The sequence below is a fragment of the Malaclemys terrapin genome, chromosome 1 (assembly GCF_027887155.1).
Source record: "Malaclemys terrapin pileata isolate rMalTer1 chromosome 1, rMalTer1.hap1, whole genome shotgun sequence".
NCBI classification, from domain to species: domain Eukaryota; kingdom Metazoa; phylum Chordata; order Testudines; family Emydidae; genus Malaclemys; species Malaclemys terrapin.
The window spans coordinates 28,563,375-28,590,835 of NC_071505.1; the positions used below are offsets into that span (position 1 = coordinate 28,563,375).

A 27,461-nucleotide genomic window follows, 5' to 3' on the forward strand; every position below is an offset into this window, starting at 1 on the left:
TGACAACCAGCATCCCAAAGGGAGAACAGGGGGTTTGAACCCCAAAGAATAAGCAATTGACTCAGCTGATTGTATACAGTGGTATTGTACTATAAAACATATGTTGAGTAAGGTCTTTTATGAAAGCTTGTAATGTTGCTAAACATTATGAGGTATGTAAACAGGCTCTCGGTATGAATTTATGTGTTTGTGTATATAGTGAACTGTGATCATAAACTTCAGCTCCACCTCACAGCAGGACAGTGAGTGACCAGAAAGAGAGGGGCACTTCCCAAGCCAGGTGTTTACACAGTTCAGACTCCTGTAACAATCCGTTGTACAACCCAGAGAGTGGCAGATTAAAGCACAGGCCCATGTGGCCCATGCCTAGAGGCCCCGGCCAATTTGGGGGCCCTACAGGAGTGCTGGAACCTGTGTAGAAGTGGGCATGCCACTGGTGCTGGAACTATGACACTGCCCCTGCTCCTCCTCTTCCCCCTGGGGAAGCCGGAGCCAGGCCGTGGTAAGCGCACTGCCACCTTACAAAAGCCTTTGTGCTATGCAAGAAATGAGAACTGGCAAAGAATGAATGATTGACTGAGGTCCTAAGTGCTCCTTAAAAATAAAACAACTATTTAAATTAAAGTTCTTCACAGAAAATATTCTCACTTTTTGGCATACACAGGGGAAGTGACATATTAGGCAACTGCATATTCCTCATACAGAGTTACATTTAGGTGTCCGTGACATAATGTGAACATAATAATTGAGTTCACACATTTTAGTAGAGGTGAGGTAGACTCTGGAAACAACCTAGTCTTGCTTCTACCACTCTTCCTCCATGGGCAATGGGATGATTTACATTTTCAAACAGTGTAGCCACATGATTCAAGTAACAAAGCACTAAATAATATATCAGGGTAGGGCAAACTACAGCCTACTGGCCGGCCCTGGCCCGTCAGGGCTTTCAATCTGGCCCATGGGATTCCCAGCCTCATGGCGCAGCGGGGCTAAGGCAGGCTCCCTGCCTGCCCTGGCCCCGCGCCGCTCCCGGAAGTGGCCGGCACCAAGTCCTTGTGGCCCCTGGGGGAGGGGGGCCAGAGGGCTCTGTGTGCTGCTCTTGCCTGCAGGCATGCCTGCCATTGCCTGCCATTGGCAGGGAACGGGGAACCGCGGACAATGGGAGCTTTGGGGGTGGTACCCACAGGCGAGGGCAGTGCATGGCAGAGCTGCCTGCCCCACCCCACCCCTAGGAACCACTGCGGGACATGCTAGCCACTTCCGGGAGTGGCGTGGGGCCAGGGCAGGCAGGGAGCCAGTGTAGTATCCTGCAAGACATACTTGCAATGTGTAACCATCCCTTTTCTGATACTTCAACTTGTTGCTTTTCCATCCATTTTTTATTCTGTATGACGTTTGAATTTGTAATTAATCAAGATTTCAGTATACTTTTCCTTTAACACTTTGAGGCAATGTTAACTGCTCTGGTTCTGTTTGTTCTCATGTGATTTGGCAAGCCTAGAGAAAGAAAGTTTCTAATTTTCAAACAGAAGAGTAAAGGAAAGTCAGCAAGTTTTACATTTTGTTTTTAACATAGATTGTTTCCATGGAACAAAGGCTAGAGCCAGAAAATGTCATTTTTCTATATTTGGGCTAGTTATCAATCATAACATCTTTATGGGTCAAGATTTCAGCACTGGACACTCTATTCTGGTCTTGCTGATTTATTGCTGAGGCACATGGCAGTTCTGTGCTAGAATATCCCAGAGATTTCCGAGGAGACATTGTGCACCTGTATGTAACCGGATGGAATCAGTACAATTAAATATCAGACAAACATGTTTGATGTCCTCACACTACATGGGTAAAAAAGTCAACATGATGTTTCTAAAACATCATCCCATTGCGATGTTGCTTCGGAACTCACCTATCCCCTTCTGGACATTGTCAGGATGATGTCCTGCTACAATATTGCATGAAACACATCTATGATACAGGCGTGCTGGCAAGAGACGGGTCTCTATTTCATGACTTTGGCAACAAGACGTGGTCTATGGGTCAGCGTCCAGTGACTCCAGTAGATATCATTCTATCAGCTTGCTTTGACACTACATTAGTGATGCTTATGTGGGTGATAAGAAGAACAGGAGTACTTGTGGCACCTTAGAGACTAACAAATTTATTAGAGCATAAGCTTTCGTGGACTACAGCCCACTTCTTCGGATGCATATAGAATGGAACATATATTGAGGAGATATATATACACACATACAGAGAGCATAAACAGGTGGGAGTTGTCTTACCAACTCTGAGAGGCCAATTAATTAAGAGAAAAAAAACTTTTGAAGTGATAATCAAGCTAGCCGAGTACAGACAGTTTGATAAGAAGTGTGAGAGTACTTACACTTATGTTACTTATGTGGGTGAGGAGCAAATCGGGGCAGGGACCATGTTTTCTCAAATTTTGTGTATGTGGTACAGTGCCAACCCAACAGCGCAGTATGGGCGATGGACAGGGATACCCACCATAGCCATGGTGTATGGCTGCTGCCCTCCCCCACCCCACCCCCATCTTTGTAGTGTGACCAGGGGCACCAGACTTTGAAGGGAGGCCCCCTCCTCTAGGCATGTTAAGAGATGAGGAGTTGGCCCAATGAAATCTGGAGCGCCCTGGGACTCAGGGGGCAGGGAGCGGTAGTGGTTGGACGTCACATTGCACTGGGCCCTGGAGGCAGGGTGGGGCAGCTAAGCGGCAGCAGCCCTCTCTAGGTCGCGTCTAAAATGTCTAGGCTCTGTAGCTTTAAGAGGTGTATCTACATAGCCACGCCCACTGTGGCGCGCCCTGCCAACGAGCTGCACCAGCAGGCCGCCTCCGCCAGGGGGGAGTGTTGCGCCCTTGTGCGGGGCTCAGGCGACGCCACTCAGTCACAGCGTCGTCGCCTCCTCACCGGGCCTAGTGCGCCTGCGCGAGTCCGCGGAGACCTTGGAGGCGCGGCTGCCAGGGACGAGGCGCTCGGACGCGAGGTTAAAGCTGAGGCGGCCGGAAAATGCAGAGCTGGAGCCGGGTCTGCTGCGCGCTCGCCCAGGTAGCGGCCCGGCCAGCGCGGGCGGGGGGAGCGGCGCTGGGCCCTGCAGGCCCGGCTTGGGCCTGGGATACAGACACGGCCGGGGGCACCGAGCTACGGGAGCGGGGGGGGGCCGACCCTCTGCCTCGCTCTGGGCCTTGGGCCGGGCCGGGCCAGCGGGCACCCACCTTCCCCCGGGGGCCGGGCCAGCAGGGTGCGGACGTTGAGGTCCCCGTGTAGCTCCGAGCACGGGGGGATGCAGCCTGCTCCGTGACCCTTCCCCTCAGCTTGTGCTGCGTGAGCCCTTCCCCGCCCCCCGAGCTGGGCAGAGGGGGGTCTCGGTCCCCCCGCCCCCCGAGCTGGGCAGAGGGGGGTCTCGGTCCCCCCGCCCCCCGAGCTGGGCAGAGGGGGGTCTCGGTCCCCCCGCCCCCCGAGCTGGGCAGAGGGGGGTCTCGGTCCCCGTCCCCTGAGCTGGGCAGGGGCCACCTTGGTGCCTGCGTGTGACCCTAAGAGCCCCTTGGGTGCCAGCTGGCAAAAGGCTCATTGTTCTGTAGCAGCAGCAACTCTTATGAGGGCTGACAAACTCAGTACACCTAACACTTTGCTGTCACCGTATTTATATAGAACATTGCATGAGATATTAAATGAAAGCCATGATCATGTTGGTCCTTAATACTATTGTGAAATGTATGTATTGAATAGATTGTAAAAATTGTCTCTATGGTTGATGTCAAGGTGTTACTCCCCACTAGAGGTGAAAAACTGGTTTTGCCAGACAAACGGATGTATAATCATGGATGTATAGTCACGTCTGCCTAAAATCATACGCTATGTAGATTAAGCATAGTAAAACCAGCACAGTGTGCTACATTTGCTTTTCAAGTCAGTGTGAGGATATGAAGACAATGTGGGGCTAGCACACAGGAGAACAAACGGGGAAGGGGAGAATCTCAGGGCATTTGGAATTGGGGCACAAGCAAGAGACATCAAGATCCCCTCTATGCAGCTCAGAGCATGGGGGGGGGAAGAGGCACAGTGTGACATGCTCCAGGGTTAGCCAAGGTTGTAAGGCATCTCACCACTACCGGCCCTTAGTGTGAAGCAGTCTTGTCTATGCTTGGTGTGGCTCAGCTCCCTGAAACCAACAGCCTCTAGGCCCACAAGCTCTTACTTCCAGGTCTATGCAGACCTAACCCTTTTTGTGCAGGCTAGTGCTTGGTATACACCAACTGTCTCTCCTCCTTCCCTCCCCTCCGGCCCCCGGTCCTCCCAGTGCTCCCTGCAGTATCCAGCCCATCACTGGACACTCACAATAATTACCAGGTAAGCTGTCCCCAAAGAGACAATGTACACACGGCTTGACTGATACAACTCAGGATCAGGTCCGTTGTAACATTACAGCACTGAAATATATTTATAGTGAAAGCAATCACATTTATTAACACAGACTGCAATTTGTCATACTGAGAAAAGATTAGTGGAAACATAATTGGTTACACACACAAAACAAAGCATAAAATGCAATCCTAGGTCTACACTTTTTAAGGGTTACCTTTCCTCTTTAATAAAGTAGATCTGCTCCCAAGAACTGAGTCCTTGACAGAGCTGCTGGTTTTCAGGCAAAACCAGGATCCAAGTTTTCATGAATATCCCCACACCTTTCAAGGTATAGGTCCCGAGCTCCCTGCCCAAGTCTGGTAGGTGTAGCATTGGGGAGCAGTTGGGCGGGGGGTGTCTCTGCAAGCCGCACTTTAACTGTAAAAGAGCTGCATGTGGCTCGCGAGCCACATTTTGCCATCCTTGAAATAGCCTGTTGCTTGAGCCCCTCTTCTCCATCAGCCAGCTCCATAATAACTCTTAGGGCTATTGTACGGGCCTATTGGTTTTATTACCCAACACTTTTATTACGCATGTCCTCTGGGATGGTGATTGAAGCATGAAGGGACATATAAATCTTTAGCGCATCTGGCACGTAAATATCTTGCGATGCCAGCTGCAAGAGTGCCATGGGGACAGCTGTTCTCACTTTCAGGTGAAATTATAAACAAGAAGCAGGCAGCATTATCTCCTGTAAATTGTAACCAAACTTGTTTGTCTGAGTGATTGGCTGAACAAGAAGTAGGACTAAGAGGACTTGTAGGTTCTAAAGTTTTACGTTTTTTTTTAATACAGTTATTATTTTGTACATAATTCTACATTTGTAAGTTCAACTTTCATGATAGAGATTGCACTAGCGTACTTGTATTAGGTGAATTGAAAAATACTATTTCTTTTGTTTTTTACAATGCAAATATTTGTCATCAAAAATAAATATAAAGTGAGCACTGTACACTCTGTTGTAATCGAAATCAATATATTTGAAAATGTAGAAAACATCCAGAAATATTTAAAGAAATGGTATTCTATTATTGTTTAACAGCACAATTAATTGTGATTACTTTTTTTAATTGCTTGATTTTTTTATGTTCCTTTCCCTGAATACACTCTTCGTAATTATCCCTAGGTTTAAACCAAAGTCTGTCTTACCCTTTCCCCATATTTATAGGTACTGTGAATGAGTGAGATAAGATGAAATGTTGTTTATCCTCTTAGATAACTGAATTGTGGATAAAGGGTAAAATGACTATTCCCTACCTGTCTCCCATTCGGGAAGTAACCGTAAAATGGAGCAATAAGATGGTCTATTATCGAATTGCCCCACAGTCCTTCCACAGAAAAGGTTGAATGGGGTTTTGTAATCTGTGCTGCCATTATTTACTATCTGATAATGCCTGCTGTATAGTAGCTTTCCTAAAAGAAAAGGTCAATCCCTGCTCTGAGGCGCTCACAATATAAGAGCAGAGGATGGGGAAAGGAGTACAGCATATTAGTAGAGTGATCAAAGGTATTGTCTAGCCACATATGGGAAATGTATTTATATAGGTTTTGTTTTCCATAGGAATTACAATACCAGTTGCGCATCTAGTCTGGAGTTCTTCTCCAACAGTGATCAGTATCAGATGCTCAGAGGAAGTTGCAAGATACCATGTAGTTAACAGTTACAGGATAATAAGGGTTGTTTCTTCTTAATCCTAGCAGTTAGTAGCTGGTTTGTGCTGTGAAACAGGTTTTGACTCTTTTGTGTTAGATGCTATGCATGCGTGTGGTAAGAGACGGTTCTTGCCCTGAAGATCTTACAATCTAAGTGAACACAATAAAGGTTAGAATGGAAACAGGGGTACAGAAAGATGAAATGATTTGCTGTAGGAAGCACAGCAGATTAGTGGCAGAGCTAGGTTTTCCGTATCCCAGAGCAGTGCACTATTCACTGAACTCACTACTGCTATCTATTTTTTAATGTAATTGGATTTTCTAATGAAACAGATTGTGAGAAGTTGCTGATTCATATACAGTTATTTTCTTTATGGAGAAAGTTAAACTTTTGTTTTTTCCCCTCTCCAGAGAAGCCATTTTAGTCGAATCCATCATGGCCTACAGGGGATTTGTGCAGTGTCGCTGAGGAGCTATGCTGATCTAGGTAAATTTTGATTGCTGTAAAATAGCTTTCAGGAGACAAAGTTGTATTTCGAATTGAGGCCCCAATCTTACAAGTGATTCTGCAGCCACAAGAGCCGATCCACGTGGAGACAATTGTACCATCAGGGTTGATGGTATGAGTGGTTCTCAAACTTTTGTATTGGTGACCCCTTTCACATAGCAAGCCTCTGAATGCGACCTCCTTAAATATAAAAACATGTGTTTTTTAATCTATAACACTTATAAATGCTGGAGGTAAAGCAAGGTTTGGGGGTGGAGGCTGACCGCACACAACCCCCAGGTAATAACCTTGTGACCCCCTGTTTGAGAACCCCTGTTCTACAACATAGATATCAGGTGATGGCATGCAGTGGGTTGGATTGACTATACTAATCATTTATACATTATTATTGTTAGAGGTTAAAATAATCAGATATGCCATTTTTCTTACATTGCACAAATGATGTGGAAGGGTTGCTTTTGTGGATCACAAGTTAATCTTTCTATGGTCTGGGAGCTAAATATGAAGACTCTGCTTCATATGCCAGTTTCTCTTGATTATTGAGCATGAGATGTGTAACCTAACCCTGTTCACGCACAGGACAATGTAAAGGTGTAACATTAGTCTATCAGCATTCTCCTTATTTTTTTAATATCTGTAATAATGCCACATGACACGTTCAAGTCCTTTCTTGTAACAGTTTTTTCAAAGGCAGTTAAACATAACTACAAATACCTCTGGCCAAATTCTACAAAGATTTATAGCATATGCAATCCCAGAGTAGATGCAAGGAGTGCAGGTCAGACCAGAATTCAGTCCCTTTACCTCAGTTTACAGTGCTTTTGTTCTCAAATCTGTAAGAGTGGTTGTTTTTATTTACAGAACAAATAGTGTCCATGAACCATTCCATTTTTTGATTCAGGAGGTTGCTTTCAGTAGTCAAAATTTACGTGTCTAAATTCACTGAACAGCACCATCGTTTTTAAAAACTAGCTATATATTCTCTCTCACGCTGTGGATAATCAATGTGTGGAACTATCCCAGAATGTTGCAGGCTATGTATTCCTATAGTAAAACTAAAATAAACCTAAATTATAGCAAGAAAAGTAACTTGAAAACACTTTAAAGTTTTGTATTTTTTCTTTTAGCTGATGCTGACATCACAGTTATTGGTTCTGGGCCTGGAGGATATGTTGCTGCTATCAAAGCAGCTCAACTTGGCTTTAAGGTAAGAGGGAACTTGTGCTGGATAAACCCGGTAATATAGCACTAATCCAGATAAATTCAGTAGGGGTTCTTGCAACACTGGAAAAATGAAGTTCCCTGTCACTGGGCAACCCCGACTGGGAGCACCCTCCTGATGCAGGCTGTGTTCTGACAGGCACACCTGCCTCAGTTTCTCTCCAGCCTGTCCCAAAATAATCCAAAGCATCTTCCCAAGTATAAATATAGCCAGGGGGAGGGGAAGGATTACAGAAGTCTCATGCATATAAATCATAACAAAATAAGCCCCAACACCATCATCCAAATTTCACCAGCATAGTCCAATGAGTACATGCAACATACTGCCTTGGCAGCCCCAACCATGCCCCGACTCTCCAGCACAGTCCACCTCAGCCCTTTCAACTGAATTGCAAACTTGATCGTCCCAGCAGGAAACACCTTGCTGGGAGCATCCTTTCTAGGGGAATATTCCTCCTCCTGGCCCTCTCATGGTTCATGTGGGTCCACCCCCGTAGCCCTGAAGATGTCAGTGAGTAAGCCCCTCTGCTGCTCCCCTGCCTTCAGCCCGAGACTTCGGACAGCAGGCAGCGCCCGTTGCTGCTCCTCCTGCCTTGAGACCGCTCCAGCCCTCTGGCCCAGCCAGCAAACTCCTGTTGCTGTTATCCTTCTCCCAGCTCTCATAGTCTCCTAGCCAATTCCTCCCTCTTTCCAAGGAGAGCCTACAGAGCTTTCCACTCTCTGTAGACTCGCTCTCTCAGGCATCTGTTGCCTGCCCTTCCAAATAGAACCAGTCTGTTCAGATTCTCAGGGATTTCCTCTCACTGAGTCTCTCCCTGGTCCTATATAATCCACATATGCTTGCTCGCTCTTTTAACTGGCTAAATGGGAGCATCTGCTCTGGTTTCCCAGGGCTGTTTGTAGCTTGGGACACCCACATTGTGAGAACTTGATTTCATTTCCAGATTAATAGTAATAACTAGTTCTTATATAGTGTTCATCATCATTAGCACTCAGCGTTTTACAGAGGTCAGTATCGTTTCCCCCCATTTTACAGATGTGAAAACTGAGGCATAGATAGGGGGAAGTGCCTTGTCCAAGTTGACCTGAAAGCCCGTAGCAGAAGTGTGACTAGAACCCAGGTTTCCCATGTCCAATCCAGTGCTGTATCCACTACTAGACCATGCTGTAGATTAACGTCCTTAACTTTGTCTTAAGCAGACACTGACTGTAGAGGCACCATTTTTCATGTTGGTTTGTTAGTATCTTTTGAACTGTGATTATTAAAATAAGTCATGGTTGATTTTTGTCACTTGGCGGTAGGGCCGTCAAATTAGCTTAATTTTTATTTAGAATTCTAGATTAGACTGAAACCAATGGTAAACAGTAGTCACTAAGCGGTGTAACAGCTACATTTTAAATAAAATGAATTGGACTGGAGAGGGAAGCATATTTATAAAAGTAGTAAAGAGAATGCCAAGAGGAAAAGTAGTTTTCTTCCAAAAAACAAAACTGCTGGGTTCTAATCAAAAGCAACTTTTAGGCAATCTGCCAAAAAGGATCCGAATGAATAACAAATGTAGTGCCTAACTGCTGAGAGATTCTGTGAAATTGGCTGAGAGAACACCAATAAAAATAATACCCAAGTCTTATGTAGCGCTTTTCATATGTAAATGCAGAATTTCCTGGAACTCGTCACCACATTCGTTTATTCTGAAAAACAAATAGGTGGAAAGAGAGAATCATTAGTGTGGTGAAGAGCAGTGGAAATGTGCCCCTGCAATGAAACCAAAGTTATTTAATGCCAGAGTGACCGGTTAAGTACTGTTTGTCATGAACATGAATAAAGTTGACTTGGGGCTATATTAAATACATGGACTGAATGTTGGAGATGAGACTATAGATATAGATTATCCTGGGTGTAATTTATATGCATGAGCTTGTTCTTTTTGCTATTTCCTCTGCCTCCTTTGAATGTCCTTTATGAACAAAGCAGCTTTCATGTAATGGGTACTAGTTATTCATAATTTAGACAGATGATTCAAGTGACCTCTGTTTCACTCTCTGAACAATGGGAAGTAAATGGGTTTTCTAGAGTAATTTTTGAAAATATTGAGAGATGAAAATATATTTTCCTAAAGATATTATCACAGTTCAGAACAACTGCCCTACATTTCCCCTCAGTGGTCCAGCAAGGGCACCCACTCTTAGGTTTCTAGCTCCCCAGCTGTTGCCTCTCTTGGATGGAGACCCGCATCTCACTTCCCTGTGACCAGGATGTGTGCAGGCTGCACAGTTCCCTGCTTTCACTGTGTATTTCCCAGCAAAGATAGTCTGCCTAAATAGACCTACTTGCTTTCTCTTCAGAGACCGGTAACAGAGGTTGCTCTGGGTAGATGTTACCACGCAGTTCTTTCTAAGCAAGCCTACTTCATTCTTAAGGTAAAAAGCATTACAGAGAAAACATATTAAGACAACAAAAGAACCTACACATCTGCTCATAAGCTTGCCAGGCATCACCCCACCTCTGGGGTTTAACTTACTTCAACAGTTAGCAGTAAGGTTTAACTTAATTCATTAAGGTTTGTTCAGGATATTGCAGGCTATTGTCAGTGTGTCACATCTCAGCACAATTCTCACTTCATGAACATAGCTTTACTGGTGGAACTCCCTTAGTTTTAAGCGCTTTTGGTTTTTTTAACCTCCTGGAGGGTGGTAGTTGAAGAGTATTATTTTCCAGGCCCCTACTGGCTGTCATGTCCCAACTCCACCCAAGTATAAATGCTGCCCTCTGGATGTTCTGATAGGTTCTTTTTGTGACCACAGTCCCTGCAGCATCGTATGGCTCACTGGCCATTGCGCCAGTTTTTTTTAATCTCAATGATGCCTTGTTAGGAATCCTTTAGTATCCTTTTGCTTTCTATGCAGGTCTGGTACAATTGTGCTAAATGAGAGTCCATTGCCTCTAGCACTTTGGCGCCTGTCTCAGTGCTTCAGTGCAAATAGTTCTGTTGCCTTGACCCTTCATTTGTGTGTTGGTGGCCAGTACCCTGGTATGACTGAGGTTTCTTGTTTGTTGATGTTTCCCAGAATTTATGCACTAGTACCTGAATTAAAGTGCTCAGCACTACAGCTTTTATTAGGAGCCTTAAGGCTACTTGGCTCCCTAGTTCCTGTTCCATTCTTTTGATGCTACATTTCTTTTTGTGGCTCTATGCCTACTTCTCTTTTGGTCCAATGTTCCCTTCGAGACCTTTATACGTGATGCATTGTGTCATAGGTGTGACATCTAAGGAAGGAGGCTTCAAACCTGATCAGTCTGCATTGTCTGCCTCAGACTCATCTGTGGTGTGCAGGGGTACTGAATATGTTTGGATGTGTCATGCTAAGCATTGAAGAAACATGCGGAGTGCCTTCAAGCCCTCTTTGAGGTGATCCAGTGGGAGACTCCTCTCAATCTGGCATAAGGAGGAACGGAGTTCTTTGAAGTTTAAGCCCTTAAAGCAAAAACCTGATTCAGACAAATCCATTGCACCCCAACATTGAGTGTTAGTGCTAGCTGCATTGACATAGGCCGTGGTCCCCATTAAGACCAGTGTGGTGGCTTTACCATTGAAGCAGTATGTGCTGTGGTTGAATCAGAGGGTTCCAATAAGTATTGGCTTCTCATTGCACTAGGTGAGGCCTTGGCACTTGTAGTTGATGATACTTAGAAAAATGGTTCACTGGATGAGACAGTCTCCACATGAGATAAAGGCAGGAGGTGCCAGAAGGGAGCCAGTAGCTCCTTAAGGCAGCGGTTAAAAAGATGTTGGATTGCCCCTCCTGTATTCATGTGCTTGAAGAGCGATGGGAGGAATCTGTGCTCAATGCAAGAAATTCTGGCCTTGACACTGGCGCTTCGTACACTGGCACAGCCATCAGTGGTTCTTATCAAAGCACTTATGACACCCTTGCCTAGTGAATTCCAGTCACCAGACTAAGGGCTTGTTGACAGTTAGGATGATGAGAGCTGCTGTTTGGATTCAGATGAAAAAGAAAAGTCATCTGATACTGAATACATCACTGTGGAGAAGTGACAGTGAGTCTGGAGGGGAGAATCCTGCCTTTCCTCAATCCTTGCAGAAACTGTTCAAGACAGCTACTTCTAATTGAACCTGGTCAAGGCATCTACAAGGACTATAGCTTAGAGGTATCTTGGCCTGGAAGCCCCATTCAAAAGGGTTACCATGCCTTTGTATCCTGTTTTGGACCAGCCCATGAATAATGCGTGGTTGAATGCAGCTGCTATGGTCTTGAAGGCAGCTGAAAAAAGTTTTAGCTTCAAAACGTACCTTCAATAAGTTCCTCTTCTGGGCTTTCCAGCAGCTCTTCAACATCAGCTTGGTTCAGGAGTGGTTTTGGTCTTCACACCCAAAACGGAAAAGATCAATCAATGATTATACTATTATATAAGAAGGGAAAGGGACTTAAACTTTGTTTTAGCAGTTTTATTGCTAACGTCTCATTTGCTTTGGCAGAAAATGAGAAATTTAAGGAAACGGTTGAAGCACTTCAAAATGAGGGACTCCCATGTTGAACCCTGTGCACTCCAGAACTTGTTTGCAAGGAGGAGAGGCCAAGATTTCTTGTTTCCAAGAAAAGTTTTGTTTTCTTTCCAAGTGTCCCTTTTTTGTTAGCCAATTTTTGCACAGGGTGTTGTTCCTGACTGATGCCTTTCTGGATGTATGTTGTCTGATGATGGATTTTGAAGAGAGAGATCTCTTCTATCCATCCTTTCTTCCTCCCTGTTTAAACAGTTGACATTGGCCTTGTTATTGCTGCTCAGAGCAGCTTTATTTTCATTTTTCTTCTGGGATATCCCTAGAACTTCTTACTCTTGAAGTGAGAATCCCACAAGGTGGTGGTATTTTTATAGAGGGAAACATTACTTGCCTTGTAATTGTTTCTCTCAAGGTGGAGAAGATCATTTCACAAGATTTACTCACCAATCCATTCCCCTCAGTGTTAAAGGTCCTCTTTTTACTTGTCTTTCCCTATTTCACCTTGTTTTTCATTATTCTGAGGCATTTTTTGATCCTATGTCAATTTAATTCAAGGCAATCATCTTTCAGAGAGATTCAACTCCTGCTCAGTTGAAAGAACTTATTGAAACACTTGAAGGGGAAGGGCAGTGTTTATACTTCTTTACAAGTATAAATGGTGACAGTGGGTTACCCTGCTGTCATTGCTCAAAAAGGATTTGTTTAAAAAAAAATAGAGAGAGAGAGAGAGAGTGTGAAGAGCTAGGGGAGTTCAAATCAGTCTCCAGCTAAACCCAGGAACGAGAATCCTGCACAATATCTTGTGAGAAGTAGAATTACAGGAAGAGTAATTTTCCTTTGTCATTGGTATTCATTGAGATTTTCAAATCTGGCTTTTAGGAAATAAAAATGTAGTATGGCTTTAAAAGGGTTTTCTCCTCTTCTATTCCAGACTGTTTGTGTGGAGAAAAATGAAACGTTGGGTGGAACCTGTTTGAATGTTGGCTGCATTCCTTCCAAGGCAAGTGTGCATTTATCTCTAATTTGTATCATTTTTTCACTGTGGATTTGAATAGTGATGCAGTGTGAAGAGCCCAGGGGACAGATCCTCAGATGGTGTAAATTGTCATAGTTCCATTGTCATTGTCATAGTTCCATTCACTAGACTGGAAAAAGAAGGGAAACGGATAGCAACACAAGGAGAGAGAAACAGATTTATTTCAGAGCGCCAATGAGCTGACAAGATTATGGCGTTAACCAACTAAACACAATCAAGGCTCTTCTACTAGAAACACTATTTTTACTGCAGATGATCAATTCTTTAAACCTCTAGCATGAGTGAGCTTATTCTGAAAGGGCTTGCAGCATTAAGTCAAAGATGGTCATAATGCTGTTTCTGCATTTATAAACGAGTGAGCCATTTACGGTTCATAGTCATTTAGTGTCTATTTTCAGGTTGTTGTTGGCTGTGGTAATGGTCATCTTGAGATGTTCGTGGAAAGGAACATTCCCATTTCAGATGATTTGCTATTGGGATACTGCAGCTAATATTGCCCCATGGTCTGTTGTAATGTATTTACAAATATTTTATATAGATTAACAACCTAACTTGTCTTTTTCCTTTTCTGTTGTGAAAAAAATTGCTTTGTGAAGGTATTTCCTGTCATCTGGTAACATACTTTGCCACATTGGTAACTATTTCTGTTTTCTCATTCTGACTTCTTTGTCTGCTTAAAAAAGAAAAAACCTCATTACAGGCCTCCCATCTGAATCAGTCTTTCAAAGCCCGCTTGCTTGGGAGGAATATCTCTGGGGTTTGTTTTGGTTTTGTTTTTTTGATGGAATTTAAACTCAAGGTCTTAAACGCGTGCAGTCATAAAATATCCCCATTTCGTTCCTGGTGTCAATAGTGGTGTTTTGGACAAATTTCCAGTCTGGGTAATTAAATTTTACTTACTTAAATTCCCCTTGAAGTTTCAGTTGAACACAATAATCTTTGCTCCCGATTTAAGCTATGGTGCAGAAATGTTGCTCTGTGCTGTTGAAAGAGCTGTTGTTTTAGTGGTGAATGAAGTGATCCCTGTATAGAATTTATCTTTCCAAGTTTCTAAAGCACTTGGAGATCCTTCAAGATGAGAGGCTTTGGGAGCAGAACATAATGCAAGATATATTTTATCTGTCACTTGGGAGTTATAGTTAGGGCTCCGTGACTTCATGCAACCTCCCAGCAGTGGCTGGAGCAGCAGCAGGCCCTCCATAGCTTTCCCCTTCCCGGTGGTGGCCAGAGCAGCAGTGGGCCCCTGGGGCTGCTCCATCTCCCCCTCCCCCACCCCACCCCCCGCAGTGGTCGGAGCAGCTGCTGGCCCCCCTGGGGCTTCCCCCCCTGCGGTGCCCCCTTCCCCCCCCCCCCCCCCCCCCCCATTCAATCAGGGGTATTTATGATGTAAGTCATGGACAGATCATGGGCAGTGATTTTTTTTGTTTCTTGCCCGTGACCTGTCCATGACTTTTACTAAAAATACCCGTGATTAAATCGTAGCCTTAGCTATAGTTATATAGATAGTTCTTTGGTTGCCACCTAGCTTCTCCACTTACAGAAATGGGATAAGAGTTGTGAAGTGGGATTTATGCCCAGCTTCTAGGCCTTCTCCTGAGGCCATTTGTCACTGCCCTGTGTAATAGGGAGTGCTGAATAGGAAGCAGTACTGGATCAAAACTACCAGATTGACCGCAACACTCGGAACATGTGCAATATTTTTCATTACAAACTGTGCTCACAGCATGCAAGTGAATAACATAACAGACATCATGATAAGCATAATGAAACTGTCTCTCACTGTTTCAAATTCAAGCTTTTACTAAATCTCCATGGTATGCATTCATAGCAAGAGATCCATTAATATCTAAAGAAAAGTTTGCACTTCTTTGTGATACTTAGCTTCTGAGCAAAAATAAGAACATAAAAACAGCCGTACCGGATCAGACCAAAGGTCCATATAGCCCAGTATCCTGTCTACCGACAGTGGCCAATGCCAGGTGCCCCAGAGGGAGTGGACCTAACAGGCAATGATCAAGTGATCTCTCTCCTGCCATCCATCTCCATCCTCAGACAAACAGAGGCTAGGGACACCATTCCTTACCCATCCTGGCTAATAGCCATTAATGGATTTAACCACCATGAATTTATCCAGTTCTCTTTTAAACGCTGTTATAGTCCTAGCCTTCACAACCTCCGCAGGTAAGGAATTCCATAAGTTGACTGTGCGCTGTGAGAAGAACTTCCTTGTATTTGTTTTAAATCTGCTGCCTATTAATTTCATTTGGTGACCCCTAGTTCTTGTATTATGGGAATAAGTAAATAACTTTTCCTTATCCACTTTCTCCACATCACTCATAATTTTATATACCTCTATCATATCCCCCCTTAGTCTCCTCTTTTCCAAGCTGAAGAGTCCTAGCCTCTTTAATCTCTCCTCATGTGGGACCCGTTCAAAACCTCTAATCATTTTATTTGCCCTTTTCTGAACTTTTTCTACTGCCAATATATCTTTTTTGAGATGAGGAGACCATATCTGTACGCATCATTCGAGATGTGGGCGTACCATCGATTTATATAAGGGCAATAATATATTCTCAGTCTTATTCTCTATCCCCTTTTTAATTATTCCTAACATCCTGTTTGCTTTTTTGACCGCCTCTGCACACTGCGTGGACATCTTCAGAGAACTATCCACGATGACTCCAAGATCTTTTTCCTGACTTGTTGTAGCTAAATTAGCCCCCATCATATTGTCTGTATAGTTGGGGTTATTTTTTCCAAAGTGCATTACTTTACATTTATCCACATTAAACTTCATTTACCATTTTGTTGCCCATTTTGTTGTGAGATCTTTTTGAAGTTCGTGATAGTCTGCTTTGGTCTTAACTATCTTGAACAGTTTAGTATCATCTGCAAACTTTGCCACCTCACTGTTTACCCATTTCTCCAGATCATTTATGAATAAGTTGAATAGGATTGGTCCGAGGACTGACCCTTGGGGAACACCACTAGTTACCCCTCTCCATTCTGAGAATTTATCATTAATTCCTACCATTTGTTCCCGTCTTTTAACCAGTTCTCAATCCATGAAAGGACCTTCCCTTTTATCCCATGACAGCTTAATTTCCGTAAGAGCCTTTGGTGAGGGACCTTGTCAAAGGCTTTCTGGAAATCTAAGTACACGATGTCCACTGGATCCCCCCCTTGTCCACATGTTTGTTGACCCCTTCAAAGAACTCTAATAGATTAGTAAAACATGATTTCCCTTTACAGAAACCATGTTGACTATTGCTCAACAGTTTGTTTTTCTATGTGTCTGACAATTTTATTCTTAACTATTGTTTCGACTAATTTGCCCGGTACTGAAGTTAGACTTACCAGTCTGTAATTGCCGGGATCACCTCTAGAGCCCTTTTTAAATATTGGTGTTACATTAGCTAACTTCCAGTCATTGGGTACAGAAGTCGATTTAAAGGACCGGTTACAAACCTTAGTTAATAGTTCCGGAACTTCACATTTGAGTTCTTTCAGAACTCTTGGGTGAATGCCATCTGGTCCCGGTGACTTGTTAATGTTAAGTTTATCAATTAATTCCAAAACCTCCTCTAGTGACACTTCAATCTGTGACAGTTCCTCACATTTGTCATCTACAAAAGCGACTCAGGTTTGGGAATCTCCTGAACATCCTCAGCTGTGAAGACTGAAGCAAAGAATCCATTTAGTTTCTTAGCGTCTTTAAGCGCTCCTTTCGTATCTCGATCATCAAGGGGCCCCATTGGTTGTTTAGCAGGCTTCCTGCTTCTGATGTACTTAAAAAACATTTTGTTATTACCTTTGGAGTTTTTGGCCAGCCGTTCCTCAAACTCCTCTTTGGCTTTTCTTATTACATTCTTGCACTTAATTTTGCAGCGTTTATGCTCCTTTCTATTTGCCTCACTAGGATTTGATTTCCACTTTTTAAAGGAAGTCTTTTTATCTCTCACTGCTTCTTTTACATGGTTGTTAAGCCACAGTGGCTCTTTTTTAGTTCTTTTACTGTGTTTCTTAATTTGGGGTATACATTGAAGTTGGGCCTCTATTATGGTGTCTTTAAAAAGGACAGGGATTTCACTTTAGTCACTGTACTTTTTAACTTCTGTTTAACCAACCCCCTCATTTTTGCATAGTTCCCCCTTTTGAAATTAAATGCCAGTGTTGGGCTGTTGAGATGTTCTTCCCACCACAGGGATGTTGAATGCTATTGTATTATGGTCACTATTTCCAAGCGGTCCTGTTATAGTTACCTCTTGGACCAGCTCCTGCGTTCTGCTCAGGACTAAATCTAGAGTTGCCTCTCCCCTTGTGGGTTCCCATACCAGCTGCTCCATGAAGCAGTCATTTAAAGTATCGAGAAACTTTATCTCTGCATTTCGTCCTGAAGTGAAATGTTCCCAGTCAATATGGGGATAATTGAAATCCCCCACTAATTTCCCTTAGCATTTCATCATCACTATCACTGTTCTGGTCAGGTGGTCTATAATAGATCCCTAATGTTATATTCTTATTAGAGCATGAAATTTCTATCCATAGAGATTTTATGGAACATGTGGATTCACTTAAGATTTTTACTTCATTTGATTCTACATTTTCTTTCACATATAGTGCTACTCCCCCTACTGCACGACCTGTTCTGTCCTTCCGATATATTTTGTATCCCGGAATGATTGTGTCCCATTGATTGTCCTTAGTCCACCAGGTTTCTGTGATGCCTATTATATCAATATCCTCCTTTATCACAAGACACTCTAGTTCACCCATCTTATTATTTAGACTTCTAGCATTTGTGTACAAGCACTTTAAAAACTTGTCACTGTTTGTCTGCCCTTTTCTGATATGTCAGATTCTTTTTTATGTGAATGTTTATCATATGATCTGGCCCTTACATTATCCTCCTCCATCCTCTGCTCCTGACTATAACCCGGAGATTCTCTATCATTAGACTCTCCCCTAAGAGAAGTCTCTGTCCAATTCACATGCTCCTCTGCAGCAGTCGGCTTTCCCCCATCTCCTAGTTTAAAAACTGTTCTACAACCTTTTTAATGTTTAGTGCCAGCAGTCTGGTTCCACTTTGGTTTAGGTGGAGCCCATCTCTCCTGTATAGGCTCCCCCCATCCCAAAAGTTTCCCCAGTTCCTAATGAATGTGAACCCCTCCTCTCTACACCATCGTCTCATCCACGCATTGAGACTCTGAAGCTCTGCCTGCCTACCTGGCCCTGCGCGTGGAACTGGGAGCATTTCTGAGAATGCCACCATAGAGGTCCCGGATTTCAGTCTCTTCCCTAGCAGCCTAAATTTGGCCTCCAGGACAACTCTCCTACCCTTCCCTATGTCATTGGTACCTACATGTACCACAACTACTGGCTCCTCCCCAGCACCACATAAGTCCGTCTAGATGCCTCGAGAGATCCGCAACCTTCGCACCAGGCAGGCAAGTCACCATACGGTTCTCCTGGTCATCACAAACCCAGCTATCTACGTTTCAATGCTCGAATCTCCCATTACTAACACCTGCCTTTTTGTAGCAACTGGAGTTCCTTCCCCCGGAGAGGCAACCTCAGTGCAAGAGGCAACCCCAGCACCATCTGGAAGGAGGGTCCCAACTATGGGAAGGTTTCCCTCTGCTCCTGTTGACTGCTCTGCTTCCCTGGGCTTTCATCCTCCTCAACAGCACAGGGGCTGTCTGACCAGAGTGGGACAATTCTACAGTGTCCCGGAAAGCCTCATCAGCATACCTCTCTGCCTCTCTTAGCTCCTCCAGTTCTGCTACCCTGGCCTCGAAAGTCTGTACGTGGTCTCTGAGGGCCAGGAGCTCCTTGCACCGAATGTACACACATGCCACCCGCCCACAGGGCAGGTAATCATACATGCTGCACTCAGTGCAATAAACTGGATAGCCCCCACTCTGCAGCTGGGCTGCTGCCTGCATTGTTTCCTAGTTAATGGAAGGGTGGTTTAAGCAAGAAGTTTTGAATGTAGTGAAAGGGTGGTTTAAGCAAGAAGTTTTGCCAGATACATAGAAGGGCTCAGTGCATTTAAAGTTCAGTAGTAAAAGAATTCTAATATAAATACTGGCACATGTGTTTTTTAATTCTGTAAGTCAGCTGAACATTCTTCATAACAATCTCTCTAATAAAGGTAATACTCTATACAATGTAGTGAAAACCTTTCCAGGCATCTGTTGCAAATCAGATTTAGCAGTGAATAGTATTGGGAAATGACCTTTAGGATCTGATTAAGGAGCTTTCACTCTTTTATGTCTTGAATTTATCCTCATTTAAGGTTTTTATGTACATGCTGTTTGAACCTCACGGCTAAACTTAGATGCCATCCACAGTTTAGTTTTGAACAAGGAGAAAAAAGGTCCCTTAATAAAAGGGGAGAATAGTCCGTACTCATTATGGCAATAGTAAGTTATTAAGTTCTCTGCCAAAATCCAATCACAGTAAAAGTGTTGGTGTGTGTTTGTTCATGGCTTTTCTAACATAAACATTTTTCCTTTCTAATTGCTGAAGACTTACACAGTGGTGATGCCGACCGGAGAGTAATTTCTAAGTAGTCACAAATTTAAAAAAATAGTTTGATAAAAATGTTAGTTTTGCATATAGACGCTGCTTACATTTATCTGGTTCACAAAAACAAACCTGATTATCTCAGCCTGACAAACTGTAGTTTTACTCAGAATATATACATAAACTGTATTATCACAATTATAAATTATGTATTTTTGAGGTTCATTTGCAGCCTCCTGTAGTCCCAGTTTTCTAGACTTTGGCATTCTGCAGATTTTTGCTCCTTTGCCCTGTTGCAGATTCACTGAAGTACAAACACATCATCCTCATGCATCTCCTCTGGCTCTCCACTTCAGAGTACAGTTTAGAATTGTCCTTGTTACAGCAGAACCTCAGAGTTATGAACACCAGAGTTACGAACTGACCAGTCAACCCCACACCTCATTTGGAACCAGAGTATGCAAATACTGTGTTAAATGTAAACTACTAAAAAAAAAAAAAAAAAAAAAAAAGCATTTTTCTTCTGCATAGTAATGTTTCAAAGTTGTTGTAAACTTTTGAGAGAACAACCATAACGTTTTGTTCAGAGTTACAAACAACCTCCATTACCGAGGAGTTTGTAAATCTGAGGTAGTATTGTATCAGAAGGACAATTATAACTTATTTTTTTAACTAGGTCTGTTTCCTGCTCCTCCTCCAAGTTTTTCTATATCCTCATGTTCCCTCAGATGTGAGATTATGCGGTAGGGCAGAGAACAAGACAATTTTCCTCTGCAGCTCTTTGTCTCTGGAACATCCTAATTGTGTCCGTCTTGAAGCTCCATAACATTGTAATTCTCAATGATAATCTAGTGGGCCAAATTCATGCCTGGTTTAACTCTGTTAAAGTCAGCAGAATTAAATGAGGCTTGAATTTGGCTTTTCTTTCTCTAGTTTAATTATGTCTTAATTTTGCTCTCCCTCTGTGTGCAGTTTAACTTTGTAACTGTGTTTAATGCCAAAAAAATTTGGAAAATGGCTTGTATAAAATATACTACATAAAATGAAATTGTGTCCTAATGTACCTTTTTAATTTTGAATAAAGGTTTTGTAGTGATAATGGTTAAAGTGTTTATTGAAAACTAGTACTAAAATAATTTCTGCTGATGTTGGAATGAACAGTGATCTCAGCTGCTTGAATGTTTTTAATATGATACGATCTGATTCCATACTAAATGAATTCTTTTTTTTTTTTCTATGTAATAGGCTTTGCTGAACAACTCACATCTGTATCATTTGGCCCATGGAAAGGATTTTGCTAGTAGAGGAATTGAAAGTGAGTATGCAGTACAAGTTAGTGGTATTGCAAACAAGTATGGTTTCGCGCAGTGTCTTTTAAATATGCAAATCTTTGATTACTTTAACTGCTTGAATAGGTAGTAAGAAAACTTAGCAGGTTTTCCAAAATCAACTGAAATGTTAGAGACTTGTTTCTATTCCTTGAAATCAGCTTCTTGGATAATTTTGACTTAGAATGTTTCATTTATTGCTGTAACAAAATAGAACTGGCCTCTAGCCATGTTTGAAAAATATAAGGTTATTTTTTGTATTTTGATGGCAGAATGCTGTCTTTAGCCCAGTTAGTGGGGGTCATTCCGCGCATCTTACTGTGACATACAGAACTCACTTGTTTTCAGATAACTTTTAAGTTAAGAGATGGATAAAGATACTGAAATACAAGGGAAAAGTAAAGCTGTATTAAAAAATTATAGTTACAGGAATCCACTTGAATTTAGAGAAGATGATGGAGCAGAAAAGTGGTGCAGTGAAGTCCTTGACAGGAGGAATTGCCCATTTGTTTAAACAGAACAAGGTTAGTTTGGGCTGTTCGTCTGTCATATTGTTTTTCTGGGTAAATTTCTCCTTTTCTATTCTCCTTTTCACCTCAGAGATTAATTAGAATGGGTAATGAATGATCAGCAGAGATGGAATTTGACCACTTCACTTTTGGGAAGACTTGATTATCTGCAGTTCACTATTTTTATATTTAGTTATTTTTTCCTTTTCTTAAAAGAAGGGTGTCACATTTATTTTCCAGTTTGTAATATAGTGATATCAAGGTTAGTTTATCTGTGGAGAATTCATGCTTCGCTAGATATGTATTGAGATTCAAGTTATTTTGGTTGTAAAATATTTATGCATTAATTTAAATTGTGAAAGTTTGTATTTACTGTATTCTCATTTGTAAAGGTCGTACATGTGCCTGGATTTGGAAAAATAACTGGCAAAAACCAAGTCACAGTATCCAAAGAAGATGGTAGCACTCAGGTTATCAATACAAAGAATATCCTCATAGCCACGGGTTCAGAAGTTTCTCCGTTCCCTGGAATTACGGTATAATTTAAATAGTAACCTTTAATGGTACAGTGTTTTTCATTATCGTGTTATTACTGGTTGTCATTACTGAGTAACAATTTTCTATAGCTTATTAGTTATTGCTGTGAGATAGCTACTTTAGACAGTTTGAATTTTGTATATAGTATACAGAAAATCTCTGTAAACTTCCTTCTTGAGGAGGTAAAAAGCTTTCTCCTTCATTCATTATTAGATTGATGAAGACACAATTGTATCATCAACTGGTGCACTATCACTGAAACAAGTCCCTGAAAAGATGGTTGTAATTGGTGCAGGAGTCATTGGTGTGGAGTTGGTAAGAGGCTTATTTATACAACTTATGCTTCTAGTAGATAAAGAAACAGGATGTAACCATTTGGCACAGATGGATCTGGAATTACAAATGTTAATCTGTACATTGTGTTAGTATTTAATAGGGGATGATACGGCTGAGGGAATTTTTAATGTGAGAGAGAGAGAGAGAGAGAGAGCATTTCCTCTCCAAGTCACTGGTTAGATCATCCCACATTGGCAGTGAGCAAGAGTTATGATCTGATGGCTGAGTGATAGTCTATATGAAAAGCCAGGTTGTAGTTCAGTTCTCAGTGGACAAGTGTCCACATTATTAAAACTACTGTAACTTGTTGGCAGTCTCAGCAGAGAGTTGGGGGATTGGATGAGCATAAAGGGTGAAGTACATTCTTGCCTCTAAAGCTCTCCCAGTTCAGTGTTATGGGGAAGCTTGCACTGCAGTTGCCCCTGCTGAACCTGTTCTGTACATTAGTAGAGAACTTCACTGTAAAGGGCTGTCATTTTAGCACCTTTAGAAGCATAAACACACTTGCAGCATTTAACATCAGGAAATCTTGTTGATAGGCTGTTTGTTTATCATAGCTAATAACCAATGGAGTAACATTTTGGAATTGAAAGAGGCCATGCAGCACTTCTAGGTCTGTCTCCTTTCTCCCCCTGTACCCTGCCCATCCCCACATAGATCTAATATTTCAAAAATATATTCTTTGGCCTTACAAAACTACCTTGAAAATTTGGTCAGATCATGCTGTGCCCAGCCCAGGCACAAAATCTACTCACCAGCTTTTTACCTTGATTTTAATGGGAAAAAACTGCAATATTTTACTTTCTCTCTAAAGTGTATGGGTGTGAGTGGGGGAGACTTGCTTAAGACAGGTAGATTTTTGCAAGGATGATGATGGTTATAGCTCTTGCTTTTGCAATTGCTTATGCACTTTTTGGGGCAGTGACTTGGACAGTGAGTTCTCTTAAGTAAAATTAAAGCTATCTGGCATTGTTTTGATAGGTATGTACTTACAACATTTAGTTCTATTGCCAAGGCAACCAGTGAGCGAAGTAGTGTGCACAGCTAGTCTACGAGGAAATGAGCTTACGTTATTGTGTGTCCTCCCTTCACCATTCCTGTGCCCCAACTTTTGCATGTTTGTTTCATACACCATTTGCATCTTATTGACCTAGACTAGGGATCTCAAAGTCAAATCACTATGAGGGCCACATGAGGACTAGTACATTGGCCCGAGGGCCACATCACTGAAACCTTTTCATACAATGATACAAAAGTATAGTCAAAAATGAAGAGTAATATAGTATGGTATTAAAAGTCAATGTATTAACTTTTTTAAAACTGTAATGCGAAGAGGGGTTTTAATAAAATATAAACACCTGTAACTATTCCTTATGTGGTCAGTAATATTGATGATTATCTACACAAACAGTCTATCAACATAGCTGTAATGCCAGGAACTTTATAACATAACTATTCATACAAAATACTTTGCCACTTTTAACAAACATTCTTCCCAACTACTCACAGCAAAGAATCATACATACTGAACTTCATACCTCAGACTGCTTGTCTAGTCCATGACCCTGCTGCTGTCTCATCAATTCCCACCCATTCCCCGCCCCCATTCCAATCCCTTTTCCAAATCCTCCCCCTGGCTCTGCCTCTTCTTCGCCTCCTCCCCTAAGCACACCGCGTCCCCGCTCCTCCCCCCTCCTCCCCTGGAAAGTCCTAAGCGCCACCAAACAGCTGTTTAGTGGTGGGAAGTGCTGGGAAGTAGGCGGAGGTGTGGGGATGCAGCATGCTGGGGGGGAGGGGAGCTTGGCTGCCAGTGGAGTCGGCGCCTATGGTGGGCTGCAGGAAATAACTCCGGTCCATGGGCTGCATGTTTGAGACCCTGACCTAGACTATAAGATCTTTGGGATAAGAACTGACTTTTTATTACAAATTTGTACAGCACCTAGCACCACAAGGTCACAGTCCCTGTGACTGTAATACATATAAACAATCTAATACATACATATTCCCAGGTGGAGTTATGGGCACATACCATGTTTAGCACTATTGTAGTGCTCCAATGAAGGCCTTGTCATGCTATGCATTGCCCCATCCTGAAGAACTTACAATCTAAGCAGTAAATATTAAACCGTGGAAGATTGCAGTTTCTCTTTCAAAGGTGTTTTTCTTTTTAAAAACAAAATAATGGTTTATTGTATTGACTGCAGGGTTCAGTTTGGCAGCGTCTTGGTGCAGATGTGACAGCTGTTGAGTTCTTGGGCCATGTTGGTGGAATGGGTATTGATATGGAGATCTCTAAAAACTTTCAGCGCATCCTTCAGAAACAAGGACTCAAATTTAAACTAAATACCAAGGTTACTGGTGCCACCAAGAGGCCAGATGGAAAGATTGATGTTTCGTAAGTGCTTAACACATGAAATCCGGGGCTGATATATCCTTCCCTACCAGAAATCTAACTAAAAGTACAGCTTTAGATTTGGGGTATAATTTACTGTATAAATAAAACTACAAACAATGACAGTGGGACATGAATCCAAATATCAACTAAATTGAAAGCTAAGGCTGGTTTAAACTGTATTCCTAACTTATTCAGTTGTTACAGTGCACGTGGGGATATAAAATTACATAGTTTTTTGGAACTCCAGTATCTTACTTAATGCCAGACGGGGTGAATGAAGGATGCAATTTCAGTCCTTACTGAGTACCTTACAGTTTGGAAGGTTAAATTAGGCCTTTATTTCCCTGATCCTACAGTCACTTTGTGGGCAAGACTCCCATTGACTTCAATCTGAAGAATTGCCAGGGTAAAGACATTGGTGTCTTAGTGAAAATAGTAAAAACAAAATCAAAACCTCACCTTTATTGGAAGACTTTCCCTCTGATACAGCATCAAAATAAGTATTTTTATTCTTCAGAGGATGCATCTCCGTGAATCCATTAATTCTTGACTCTTTGGTAACTGGTGTTGAGGTAAGGGTCATCTTGTCCATTATAAATTTTCTGGAGGCAAGGAGAGGTATGCGGAGCAATCCAGAATAGAAGGTAGTAAACTCTCCAGTAGTGCATTTTCATAACTAAACTGAAACCCACAGAAGGGATTTCTAATAGAAATGCTGATATGAATACATACAGAACAGATACTTCATGAAAAAAAACACACTTTGATGCTTTACCTGTATTTTCAGATTGTTTTCTCCCTGTATGGTGTTAGCACACCAAGGAAACTTAACATGAAATATGAATTTTAATGTCTTCAGAACTTATTTGCTTCTGTCCCATCTAGAAGTCAAAATTTTGTCTGACAATATAATGCTTACTACATAATTTTCCACTGCAAGCACTGTGATTTTTCAAATGACTATGAATTCAGGTGTAGGAAGGAACATAAGGAGTAAACAGTCTTTTTTTGTTTGTTTGTTTGTTTGTTTTTAAATAGAAAAGTAGTATTAGTTTATTAATGAACAGTATTGGTTTATTAATGAAAAATGAACAGTTACATTGACTGTACACAGAAATTACACTTTGTACACTTGTCCATAACAAATATAGAAATAAAACAGTATAACCTTGTCCTTAGCTCAGAGAGGTAGAACTGAAAGTAAATGAACTACTGAGCATGGACCACAGAAGCACTCAGATACTGTGGTGATGGGAGCAGCTTATGGACCTAAATAAAATAGTATAACTCAATAATAATATAGTAGCAGTGCTTTATAGATTTCTGATACAGATGAACTCTGAAAAGATCTTGAGATCCCTGCCATCTGCAACTGTGGGCTATCTAAACAAAATCATCGCTCAATAGAGTGATTTCAAGCATTTCCACAATGCTGTCTAACTTTAGAGGTACAATGCTGTGGCTGTTGTTTCAGTATTTCTAGTATAAAAACAGAGGATGCAGGATAAAATATTACTCAAGTAATTGTGTAAATTTATGAAACTCATAATTTATGCTTTAGTTTAGTATATCACTTAATTGTAACGAGATTATAGTATGAGGTGAACTTAAACCGCAAGTCCGGTTTTGATATTCTTAAGCATACTATAGTTTGAAATCGTTTCTTGCATTTTATTGAGACCTTTCAATGCCCGTTCCTCTTCACTGCTATCTCTATCTAGTGATTAGTCAAAGAAGTTACCAGGTCTCAATTATATTTAACATCTTTGTTTTCTTGTAAGTGGTATCTGTTGACAGTTACTTTTTTTTTTCTTCTCCCTATCCTTCAGTATTGAAGCAGCTGCTGGTGGAAAGACCGAAGTAATCACCTGTGATGTATTACTTGTTTGCATTGGTCGACGTCCTTTTACTCAGAACCTAGGGCTGGAAGATATTGGAATTGAACTTGATAACAAGGGTAGAATCCCAATCAATACCAGATTCCAAACCAAAATTCCAAAGTAAGCAAGATGTTTAAAACAATTTTCATTAGTTTCCAAATAGTCACATTTTATTTCACATATTCCTAGCAAAGATAACAGAATTTTTATTTAGCATGAGAGATCTTTTTAAAAAAGAAAGAAAGAGAAAGAAAGAAAAAGGTTAATTACCCTATAAAAATACTACTTTTTGTTTTTAATAGTGGCTGACTATAGTTTAACTTGTTTAAGGAAAGGAAAATTCAAATTTACACTTCCAAATAAATTGCTACCCCCTATAGCGTTTTAGAAGCACAAAGGAGGGAGAGCAGTGTACAGGATTGGGCCTTTAGTTTTCTCTTGGGTTAAATCAGGTCATACATGAAAAGTAAGCATTTCATAAATTACAGTAAAGTTTATAAAGTTATTTGAAAAAATATAACTAGCGCTAATCTATAGAAAATAGCTGTTCAACTTAAATTGGAGGGCTAATCTAGCAAATTAA

General features: G+C 41.8%; 1 protein-coding gene across 2 annotated transcripts in view; it reads left to right on the plus strand.

Annotated features, from left to right (window-relative positions):
- Window positions 1-2,921: 2,921 nt before the first annotated feature.
- Window positions 2,922-27,461, plus strand: part of DLD (dihydrolipoamide dehydrogenase) — a 42,957-nt gene continuing 18,417 nt past the window's right edge. Inside the window, exons 1-10 of one of the 2 annotated variants that reach the window (XM_054018920.1) lie at window positions 2,922-3,065; window positions 6,486-6,561; window positions 7,710-7,789; window positions 13,258-13,326; window positions 21,139-21,208; window positions 21,645-21,745; window positions 22,123-22,266; window positions 22,481-22,582; window positions 24,808-24,998; window positions 26,828-26,998. In XM_054018920.1, the coding sequence (XP_053874895.1) occupies window positions 3,027-3,065; window positions 6,486-6,561; window positions 7,710-7,789; window positions 13,258-13,326; window positions 21,139-21,208; window positions 21,645-21,745; window positions 22,123-22,266; window positions 22,481-22,582; window positions 24,808-24,998; window positions 26,828-26,998 (1,043 nt within the window). In that variant the 5' untranslated portion in view covers window positions 2,922-3,026. The remainder of the gene's footprint in view (window positions 3,066-6,485; window positions 6,562-7,709; window positions 7,790-13,257; window positions 13,327-21,138; window positions 21,209-21,644; window positions 21,746-22,122; window positions 22,267-22,480; window positions 22,583-24,807; window positions 24,999-26,827; window positions 26,999-27,461) is intronic. The other variant, XM_054018912.1, reaches the window with a different exon arrangement.